The sequence below is a fragment of the Equus przewalskii genome, chromosome 1 (genome assembly GCF_037783145.1).
Source record: "Equus przewalskii isolate Varuska chromosome 1, EquPr2, whole genome shotgun sequence".
NCBI lineage: Eukaryota > Metazoa > Chordata > Mammalia > Perissodactyla > Equidae > Equus > Equus przewalskii.
In genome coordinates this window covers 61,668,498-61,679,655 of record NC_091831.1, presented here as the reverse complement: position 1 = coordinate 61,679,655, position 11,158 = coordinate 61,668,498, and the positions used below count along the sequence as shown (strand labels likewise).

Genomic DNA, 11,158 nt, shown 5'->3' with positions numbered 1-11,158 from the left:
ATGAAAGCAGCTAATATGCGAAGAATTTAACAGGGGCCGGCCCCGTGGCTAAGTGGTTAAGTTCGTGCCCTCCACTTTGGCGAACCAGAGTTTCTCCAGTTCGGATCCTGGGCGTGGACATGGCATCACTTATCAGCTCATGATGAGGCTGTGTCCCACATAACACAACCAGAGACACTCACAACTAGAATATACAACTATGTACTAGGGGGCTTTGGGGAGAAGAAGGAGAAGGAGGAGGAGGAGAAGAAGAAGAAGAAGAGGAGGAGGAGGAGGAGGAGGAGGAAGAGGAAGAGGAAGAAGAAGAAGAAGATTGGCAACAGTTGTTAGCTCAGGTGCCAATCTTTAAAAAAGAAAAAAGGAATTTAACAGTGTCCAGGACACAGTGAGCACTAGAAGAAAGCAGTCCCTAAAGTGATTGACAGGGTAGTATCTGGAGCCATGAAACTGGTTGCTGGAGAAGTGGATGATCCCGGCCAGCCCCAGTGAGGTCTACAGGAATCAGGGAAGAGATAGCAGCTGGCTGGGGGTTGGGGGTGGTGGCTGGGAAATGGTCTGGAGAGTTAGCGTGCCATTGCTCAATCCCGCCAGTGGGGCTCATACTTCCTGTTTTCAGTGTCTGTGAGCCCTGATGCTGGAGCTGCTCATGTTGGAACAAGATCTTTCTTGGCCCCTGGGGGGGAACACAGAGGCTGAGCAGCAACTCAGCCTGGGCTGGGCCTCTTAGCTTCACATCACGCCTTTTCTTTCCTGGCAAGTTTCAGCCCCTACAAAACATACCAATGTAATCCTGAGGAGGAAGAGGGGAGGAGGTTCCCATTCAATTCCACAGAAATTTACATCACTTTGTAATAACAGCCACTGTATTTGTGCCTTTTCTAGGTGCCAGGATAACGCCAAGAGACTTATGAACTCATGAATCTTTATCACAGTCCTAGGAGGCAGATATTATCTCTTTTTCACAGATGAGGAAACTGAGGCATAGAGAGGTTAAGAGTCTTTCCCAAGTCACACTGCTTGTATTAGAGCCAGGATTCTAGTCCAGCTCACCTGACTCCAAAATCCATGCTCTGAACTACTGCATCATACTGAATAAGACAACATGCTAGATTGTGGGGATTAAAAATCAGATCCTTGCCCTCCAGGGGCCCATGGTCTAGGGAAGCCCGGAGACCTTGCACCCCCAAACCCCACTCAGAAAACTGAGTGTTCACGCGGAGAACACATGTTGACAACATCTTGAATTTTCTGGGTCCTTCACATAATCTGGCCAATGTCCCCAAAGGATCTCAATCAGGGGTGATAATCAGAAACATCTGGGGAGCTTTTCTACCATCACAATACGCGGCACTAGCCCTGACCTGATCACAATCTCTGTGGGTGGAGCATAGGCTTGTTTATATTTTTAAAAGGTTCTCAAGTGACTTGGTTAAGAAACACTGCCAAAACCCATCAACATAGCTTGGAAATTCCAATATTTTGGCATCCACCTATATCTCCTGGCCTGCCTTCTATACCCCAGTTCTTCAGAAGCTGATATCTGGTTCAAAATATATGGTCACCTCCATTAGGATATCACCCAGCTTTAGATTCTGAGCCCCCTGATGTTAGGGATAGCAATGGCTGGTCACAAGCTCCATTAACACACTGAGAAAACTCAGCACCAGCCCCATGCACAGATGATGGGAAATTACATTCTGTTCCCTGAATGCTGCAGACTCAAGCTGAGCTGGTTTTAGATCAGCAATTTTCACTCAGGCAGATATTCTCCTTGGTTGAGGTCAGCCAAGGATTGTTGGGGTGGAGTGAAGAGAATATGGTGGGACTAATCCTAAAGAGGATCACTGTGTACAGTTGTATCAGATATACACTGCACAAAGGAAGCAGGCTGAGGACGGAATTGGGAGTTGACACCCAGCCTGCACACCATTTAGCAAGCCCTGGGGCCCTGACTTGGGGCATCTTTTTGTACATTACGTGCTTCGGAGGGCCTTCTCTACAATTCTCCTAGCTTCTACTTCTCAAAGCCCCATTAAGTCCAGAGATGCAGCTCCACAAGAGACTCTGGGGTACATGCCACCACCGTCATGTTCTACTTTCTATGCTCTCCAACTCCCTCCCATACAAGCACCAGGGAAGAGACAAAGTCTTCAGAAAATCACATTTTATTGATCGTCTTTATTCAAAATTACAAAAATAGATATAAATAAAAACAGCAGAATATAATTATTAAATATTCAGTGTACAGGAGTGGTCCTCACCCCATTCAGTGAGGACTGGACGAACTCCGCTAGAAGGTCAGAGGGCATAACTGGCCAAGAAAGGGACATCTGTGTGAAAGTGAAATGGAGACATCTACTGCTGGTCACAGGCCACAACCCAGAATGACACATTCATAGGCATCATCAGGTAGGGGACCCAAGAAGCCCCAGGAATGACCCATGACCTCTCCAGACAGACTGTTCTATGTGGCATCATAGTTCATATAGTTTAGGGAAATATCTAGACTTGCAGTCAGACACAGGAATACATTGGCTCACACTGATACTCACAGTCCATGCACACATGTGCAAACATACACACACACATATAATATTACCTGATACATTCATGGAATGCCAGAGCCCTTCTCTCAAGTCATTAGTGTCTCTACTCCCTAAACCACTGTTCCCACACCAGCCAAGCTCCCTCAAGAGACCTCAGTTTTGTTACACTTCCTAATTTGGAAATTATTCATTTCCCAACAGTGTACCTCATGAATGCCCACTGTTGGGGGAGCTAGGTCTCCTTCCATCCATACACAGAAGATGCCACTTTTAACTCCAGGAGGCTTTAATCCAGAAAAAGACAAACTACTGGTCAATACCATCCTGGGTCAGGACCATCCCTCCATCCTGGCCGGGGGGAGCTAGGCACCCAGCACCTAGGCTTATCCGAGGGTAAAGCTATTGTCGCTCATCCTCATGGGCAGCACAAGTAAAACCATCTTTGCAGAGCCTATGTTCCTCAGTCTCTCCCTGTATAGCTGGTGCAGGTGGCCCTACTGCAAAAATCACAGTTAGCATGGGAGGGTGGTGCCCTTCTCCTCCCTTGGCTCCCCAGGTCCTCTCAGAGGGCTAGGCCATTCTCTTCCCCAGTGTGAGTGCGGATCCAGGGCAGGAAGCGTGAGACCCTCGTGTAGACGCCTGGCTTGTCCTTCATGGCACATCCACGGCCCCAGCTCACAATCCCAGTCAGAGTCAGGCGGCCTTGGACGGAGCAGACCAGGGGGCCCCCAGAGTCTCCCTATTAAGCCAAAGATGCAAAGTGAGCCCTGGGAGAAGTGAGGAGGGGGCCATCTGATCCCACCACCCAATCATGCCTAAGAGAGAAGGGATTTTCCTAGAGTCAAAGCGCTTAGGGACTCCCCATTTCCTACCAAATCAAGTTTAAATCCTCTGCTTGGCTTTCAAACCCTATAATCTGCCACTATTCCAGCTACATTCTCAGACCCTACTTCTTCCCATTCTAGAATATGCTGTGCTCATTCTTATTTTTTTATCTTTCCAAGATCCGCTTTCCTTTCTTCTTTTTGCTTCCTCAAATTCCCATTGAATCACATTCTCTTTAACGTCCCCCTAGTGTGACCACCCAGTTGGCACTCACCTTCCTCTCCTAATCATCTGATATAATTCACATCACACCCTGAGCACTGAGTTGTATTTTTCTCTATTGTTTTCTCTTTTTTATGGTCTTAGTCCCCCTCCCTCCCCTAGTCTGAAGTACCTAGCACAGAGCCAGGCTCATGACAACTGTTTGATAAACACATAAAGATTGGTTTAAACCTTTTAAGACCCAAGCTCCCCATTCTGGCTTCTTGGGGCTTTGGCTGGAGAAAGGCTTCCCAAAGCTGACAGGGATGGGCCCAGGAGCCCTGGGGAGATGGGGAGATGATGGAGAGAGACACTTGGAACTCTCACCTGGCAGGAATCTGTTTCCCACTGCGGGTCAGCAGCACACAGCATTTTGGTGGTGACTTCAGAGCCATAGTAGTGGGGCTGCTGACATTCCTGGTGGGAAACCAGCTTCACAACAGTCATTTTCAGCTGCTCTGGATAGAGATAGTCAGCTAGATGGAAGAAACAGGAGGAATTTATGTTAAGATGTATCTGTCCAGCCTTCCCACTGGGACTTTCTGCTAGGGAGGGGACCAAAAATCATCCCTAACAGGGAAAACCCTTATTCTTTTCCCACCCAAATCTGAACCTTAACCCCACCTATAGCCCCTCACCTCCCATCTATTTACCTTTATGACCCGTCATTCTGTAAACAATGCTCCCTACTCTGTTCCTGGACCCATCTGCTGCCTCCATGGTGCTCCCATCTCTATCTCCATACTCCTCCCTTGATCAAGCTGAGCTCATGTCTAGGTTACAAGTGACTTCTAGGTCACTGCTAGGTTACATTCCCCCAGGACACTCAGGCAGCCCCAAATATCACTTACTGGAATTCTGTTTTCCAAAGCCAGTGATCTCACAGCTTGTGCCAAAACGGGCATCACCATACATTGGGGGCAGGCAGATGGTCTGTATGGACCGGGACGGCTGTGCACACTGGCCTGTGCTGGAACTGATCTTCAGCAAGGCTGGGGGAGGGGAAAAGGGTTAGGTGATCACCATCTCTCCCCTCCAAATGCTGAGGGAGTAGCTGTCTATCCCTAGGTCAGTTAGGGTCAGGGGTCATCCTGGGAGATCTGCTGGTAGCTTGTCACCTGAAACAAGCCTCCCCTGTCCCATGCCTCAAGAGCTTTGTTCCAGCTGCTGACAAAAGCTTGGACAGCCAAGGATGCTGCATACAACTATATGGGTTTTTTCTGCAAAAAGTCCTGGCTGAGGTAGCTGGGCTAAAATCCAGCCCAAAGCTCTCTCCAACTTCTATATCCTGGACAGACAGAGGTTGCATCTCATCCCAGCCCAAGCCATATGCCCCTGGGGCCATTGCCGCCCAAGGGGGCTACCTGTTTGGAAATTCAGGAACTTTACAGAGGAGCACCAGGCCCCTCTTATATGTCACTCTGAACCCTTCTCCACCACTCCCTTTGTTGTGTAAAGCAGGGTCCTCAAGTTCCCCTACAACCTCAACCTCCTACCTGAGTCTCTTCTTGCACCCCTCTTCCCCCAGCCATCATCATTATGGCAGATGAGGGCTTTCCACTCACCAATATCGTTGTGGTGGGCGAGTGTGTCAGCACTATAGTCCTCATGCAAGATGAGCTTTTCCACCTCAAACTTCATCTCCCCGGGCGAAGTGGAGCTAAGCCTTGACCGACCCAGGTAGACAATGTAGTCCTCCTTCTTCGGGTAATTACTGCGGGAGGGAAGGTTTGTCACACAGTGTGATCTCATGAGATCCTGTCACTTTTCCCTCCCCACCACCTCAGAGCATGACTTGTTCCCAAGGCCGTGGGCTGCATGGAGTGGGGCTGAGGGAGCAGAATTGAAGTGGAATCCTTTGCTGGGAAAGAGGAAGAGATATGTTTGGGGTAGGGCGGCGGGTCAGGGAGAAGAGACAGAGGGACGTACATGAAGCAGTGTGTGGCGCTGAGCACCCAGCAAGGACTGATGAGGCTGCCACCGCACACATAGGTGACAGAGCCTCCACGGTGCCTCCTATAGATGGCTGCAAACCACGGCTGGTTCTCAGTGGTGGTGAATTCTCCCCCAATAATCTTAAAGCGGGGCCTCAGAGCCTTCTGGCCACACTGGAACTCTGCTTTTTCCGGAGGAGAGGAGGGACTTTTTCCTGGAGGAGAAAGAGAGGGATGTCTTTGGGAGGCAGGCAGGATAAAGTATCCCTTTCCTTGTCCTCTGACCTCCCAGTTTTTCAAGGCCTAGCAGGCCTCTATCCTCATCCCTCCTGTGATGGGATAAGGGGCCATATGCGTTTATCCCCTTCCGCCCTACCTTCATAAACAGGCCAGTGACACTCACCAAAAGAGCAGTCGTGCACCATGCACTCTTGGACAAGCTGCTTTAGGCCAACCTGCACATAGCACCAGGGCCTTCTCTGATTGTCTGGGTTCCTGGCAACACAGAGGGTAGAGGGTATCATTCCAACCCTGAATGCCTTTCCTGCATCCTCCCCTCCAGGGAAGAGTCAACCAGAGGCCTTGCTTTTCTCATGCTATGGCCAGCACTCTGGAAGCAGGAGGGAACAGTAACAAGGGTTTCCGCGAGGCCCTTGCTGCCCCCACCTCACCTGCAGTAATTGTGTTTCCCCAGGCCCAGCTGAAGGGCATCAGGTCTGTGTGCATGGTACGTTTTCAGAAGGACAGTGGCAGAGTTCCACTCCAGGCAGGGCCGGCCCATGATGTCAGTTTTGGCCTTCCCTCGGTAAGAGTGACCATTCCCTTCATAGCAGGTTTTTGATGTATCTGTGGAAGAATGTGAGGATGAGAAAATATTAGAAAAAGGAGGAAGTTTAAATAGGCATTTTAGAGACCCTGTCAGGCCTCACATGATTATAGGCCTGGGAGAAAACACTAGAAAAGGGTCTCCTTCCATCTTCATCTCACATTCATGCAGCCACAGTTTCATGAGATGGTGTGTGTTTGACTATGTACATCACATAGGGATAAATATGTCCCTCACACCACCTCCAGCTCCTAACTCCTGCCTGTTCTTGCATCCCACCCATCTCTCCCTGCCCCTAAATCTCTGGTGTCCCCTCCTCCCCAGTTAGAGTCAGGATCCCCATACCTATCTCACAATGTTCCCCTTGGAATTTCTTTGGGCAGTTGCATCGCTGAATGTTGGAGAAGAACTTGTAGGACACACATGTTCCTCCATTCAGACAGCCACAGTTCGCTGGAGAGCACAAAGGTTAGGGGTATAAGAAAAGAGTGTGGGAGGAGGCAAGGGGGGAGCCAGCCCTTCAGCCTGGACAGGAAGGGTTGCCCCCTGAGTCTTTTCCAAGATGTCTGTGCAGCCAGATATTGCGCAAGGGATGGATACTCACATGCACTGGACGCTGGATGAAGTTCATGGCTGCCCTGGAAGAGATGGGAGGGAAAGGGGGAAGTTCACTAAAGGTCCAATGCTCCTGGGACTCCAGGGTGTGGATAAACTGGCCCCAATCCCAAAACTCACCCTTCCCTCCAGCTCCCTCTCTCCTCGCTCTGTTCATGTCTAAGTAGCCCTCAGATGGAAGATCATAGATTTCCGGCAGGAAGAAATGGATTGACTCAAGCAAGCTTCACATATCAGGTGCCAGCAGGCTGGGGTAGTCCCTGCGGTTTCTTCCTCCCTTGCCCGCAAGTGCGGACTCCCCTGGTTCTCAAGGCCCCCTCTGCCACACCTGTCCTATTTTCCTGGGAGGGTCTGACCCTGCTGTTGATGGAATTCAGAGGACTCCAGTTCCCTATACAGCCCCCTTCCCCCGGCGCTGTTCAGGGGTCCTGCAAACCCCGCCGCCATAAGTCAAAGCAGGGAAGCCACTCACTTCGGAGTCGCTCACGACCAGAGTCCAGAGGAGCACGCAAGCCAGCAGGATTCCCATGGTGGCGAGGCTGGGGCTCTAGACAGCTGCTCTGCAAGGAAAGGAGAAGTCAGGGGAAGAAGCGGAGGAGCGAGAAGGCGGGCGGGGTGGGTTACTGCAGTTCACGGCAGGAGTCCCGAGGTCCCTTGTGGGGCGAGCCCGCAGTGACCAGGCTCTCCAGGCTCGGCCGTCTCTCCTCTCTCGGGCATCGGGGGTCCCGACGCCGCCTGGACCAGCACCCGCACGGCACGGACACGGGCAGCGGTGACTCGGCCGCTGCCGCCGCTGAGCCGGAGCAGCCGGGGTAGGGGGAAGGGAAGCCAGCAGAACAGGACCGCGGCGCATTCGCCCTGCGCTCTTGGGGCGGCGTGCACTCACCGGCGGCTGCGGCGAGAGCACTGCGGGGCCGGAACGGCGGGGGCAGGTTGACTCTGACACTTGGCGGGGCTCCGGGGCTCCAGTCTCTGCGCTGTGCTACTAGCCAGCGGCGCGTGCTCTATATTAGGACTCGCCCAGCCTGGCCCCGCCCCAGCCCAAGATCGCCCTTCCCACTCCCTTCCCTCCTCTTCCCTGGAGCCCCGCGCGACGTCGACCCCGCGTCCTTCCTCAGCCTTGACTGAGTGTGAGGGGCAGCGCGGTCCCTGGCGGAGGGGACGAGCCACGTCTGAACTGAGGGATCTAGAGGCATCTAAATTCACCGCCCCCTCCTCCCATTTACCTGCCCCGGGCCCCGCCCCAGTGCCGGGCTCCGAAGTGGAGAGAGGAGCGGAGGTCCCGGGATTCTCTCCCGTTACAGCTCTGATGATTCCCCACAGATCCCCTAAGTCAGCTTTTCTCCAGCCTTTTCACACTCGACCCCCAACTACCTGGGAGGATGATTCCCACCCTAGGTATATAGGGGCATAGTCCGCATTCATATAGCTATGAAGTCTCTTTCTCAACCTGAAAATGCACGTGACTCTCACTGAAACACAGACAAACCCCCTGCTAATAGGGGCTGCTTCTGTCGAATACCGGCTACACACAAATCGTCAACGCAACCAGCAGATAAGACAAAGCTAAGTTTATTGCTTACCGCGGTTAGGGAGTTTGGTCGTGGGGGACCAGAGAGGGTAGGTAAGGTCGCATGTTATTGAGAATTTGCAGTTTAAGGGTGGTCTTTGCAAGTGTGGGCTTGATAAAGATTAGATAAGGGTCATGATATAATATTGTAGGATTGTGAGAACAAGGTCTTAGGGCACAAACTGTTCATGCTTTCTGTTGAAGTGTTGATGGGTCTTTCAGGAAGTTCCTACAATGAGCAACCCATTTATTTGCTTGGGCCGGGGTATAGTTAGTTAATAAAGACAATGGAATAGTAAAGCGTTATTAATGTAGACAGTAAACTGTGGAGAGGTAGGAAGTTCTGTTTTCACCTCTGAGGAGAAGAATTAGGGAACTGGAGGACAAAAATGAGAAGAAGTTTTATTTTTCACTGTATGCCCTTTTACACTGTATAAATTTTTGAAAACACGTCCTTGTATCATCCATTCCAAAAAGATGATTACAGATTTCTGAATGCATGTGTATTTAGTATTCTACTTCATCATACAGCCTTGTTTCTAATAAGATTAAATAATTGCTTATCATAAGATTGGCCTCCAGAAAGACAGACCATGTGTAAAGGACTCCACCCATTCTTCCTGCCTGATGGCGAGTGCACATATCTGTGTACACAAGCACATGCACACACACATGCACACGCACATATCCCTCAGGCATAAAGGAGCTCAGCAGGAACTCTGAGGTTCAGTCACCCACATCCCTTTTGCCTAGTGTTGGGAACCACAGCTTGAGGTCACTTTGATTCCACGTAGCAAGACTGTCTCCCTTAATGGGAGGGGAGGAGACTGAGTCCCTATAACTCATTAGAGGCTCACAGCCAGGCCCAAGGTTTGGTCCCTCTCACTGACTAGGCCTACAGCATTTTGCTGTCTAGCAAACTTGGACCTTGGTTCTGCATCCACTTGAAGGCGGCAGGAAGAGGTCAGGGAGAGTGCCAGGAAGGAGGAAAGCCTCTTTGCTCTGCTCGGGCCAGAGGTTTCAGGACGCGGGCCTCTGTCTGGGGAAAGTACAAGTTAACCTTCCAGCTTTCAGGAGGCAGGTGACCCATCGTCCTCCAGAGAGAGTTTTTCTGTGCCAGGCTGAGCTGCCACTTCCCAGGGGATGGACTGAGTCAGAGGTACTACAGGCCTGAGACCTGGCCTCTCTACTTCCTCTAGAAGACTGTGACATGTTTTGTTTAGATTTAGAACCCATTAGTTGTAAACAAACGTGATCAAAATGTAAACAGAGATGTTGCAGCCTGAGGACTTACCCCGAAACTCCTAGGTTAGTTATCAGGAAATTCCCAGCAGTCGCATGAATCACAGAGCTCCCCAGCAGCTCTCATGACTCCAGATTACTTGGCTGGAGGCTGTCATGCTGATTCTCAAGAGCAGGATGACTTCATTTCCTCCTGGTCAAAGAGGCTTGGAGACCGTTATGCAGCGTGACAATCTCTTCCCTCTCCTTCCCCCTGCGGCCTCTTCACCTGGTTGAACAATTCTAAAGCCTCTAACTCTTCGTAGAACTTCCTTTTCATTCTGTGATCTTTGGCGCTCTCTAAAATCTCTGTGTCTGTCTTTTGGTACACAGTCTGTGCTAGTCTTTCAATCCTTTGAGAGCAGAGATCACATCTTAAGTAACTTTGTCTCTCCCTCAGCACTTGGTGCGTGCCTTGTTCACGCAGGTGCTTTATTATAAATGAATCGGGAACAAGGGGGAACAGAGGGCTTTGGGGCATCCTGGAAGTTTCCCTCCTCTTTGTCTTTTTTTCTTGCCATAAAAAATAGTCCTGGCATCGTTTCTGTCTTGTGCTTAAAAGCACTTTGATATAAACTATTCCTCTTTAAACTCACAACTGCCGTATGATATAGCTGAGAATTTTTATTCCTATTTTGCAGAGGAAGACAATGAGGTGGAGAGAAGATACACAGTTGATGAGTAACAAAGCCAGCACTAGAACCCAGGTTTTCTGATCTTTGTTCCCTTGCTCTATACCTCACAGCTTCCATAAGAGAAAGGTACAAGACAGAATGCTGTGCAGAGAAGGGCCAGCTGATGTAAGATATTCCAGCTCAGGAGAGTCCTCTTCCTGGCTTTGGAGACCTTCTAGAAACACTCCTCAGACTATGGGCTCCGAGCTTCTGGGAGGTTCTTGCTGTAAGATGAGTTAGTTGCTTGTCTGAGTTCCAGGAACTAACTTGGAGGTCTAGGCTATCTGAAGTTTCTATCAAGGATAAGAGAAAAAGGAACTGAATGTTTGTGACTTCGTTCTGTTCCTGACTCTCAGTGTAAAGCCACCAGCTCCCTGCCTCTGTGTCTCAGGAATCCAGACCTTCAGAGTTAGATGTGACAACAGAGACTAATGGAGGGGCCCCTTTTCCTGGAGCTGCTCATAAAAGGGCAGGCAGATGCCAGGTGGGCAAGGAGGACCAGGATGTCCAAAATTGGCCCTGAGACTGTGTCCAGGAAACTGAGCCCCTGAAGGGCTATTTTCTGACCAGCAGGACCCCAAAGGAAGTTCATGTCCAGTCATAGGATGTATTCCTGGACTGCCATA

General features: G+C 50.4%; 1 protein-coding gene across 2 annotated transcripts; it reads right to left on the bottom strand.

The window, feature by feature from the left end:
- Positions 1-2,149: 2,149 nt before the first annotated feature.
- Positions 2,150-8,205, bottom strand: PLAU (plasminogen activator, urokinase). Of its 2 annotated transcripts, none has more exons than XM_008517843.2 (11): positions 7,894-8,205; positions 7,480-7,567; positions 6,997-7,030; positions 6,738-6,845; positions 6,238-6,412; positions 5,970-6,061; positions 5,562-5,781; positions 5,198-5,346; positions 4,484-4,624; positions 3,960-4,108; positions 2,150-3,285 (listed from the first exon to the last, which is right to left on the bottom strand). In XM_008517843.2, the coding sequence occupies exons 2-11, from the start codon at positions 7,534-7,536 to the stop codon at positions 3,109-3,111; spliced, it is 1,302 nt and encodes a 433-aa protein (XP_008516065.1). In that variant the 5' UTR covers positions 7,537-7,567; positions 7,894-8,205; the 3' UTR covers positions 2,150-3,108. The 2 variants fall into 2 exon arrangements, with proteins under 2 accessions (XP_008516065.1, XP_008516066.1); XM_008517844.2 differs by having other exon boundaries at positions 7,480-7,562.
- Positions 8,206-11,158: the final 2,953 nt, after the last annotated feature.

Excerpts from the sequence above, each read along its gene's own strand:
- PLAU (XM_008517843.2), bottom strand. The coding sequence starts at position 7,536 with ATGGGAATCCTGCTGGCTTGCGTGCTCCTCTGGACTCTGGTCGTGAGC. Across the intron at positions 5,347-5,561 it reads AGCGCCACACACTGCTTCAT|TAATTACCCGAAGAAGGAGG; the intron begins GTACGTCCCTCT and ends TCCCTCCCGCAG. Across the intron at positions 4,625-5,197 it reads CGCCCACCACAACGATATTG|CCTTGCTGAAGATCAGTTCC; the intron begins GTGAGTGGAAAG and ends CCCCTCCCCCAG.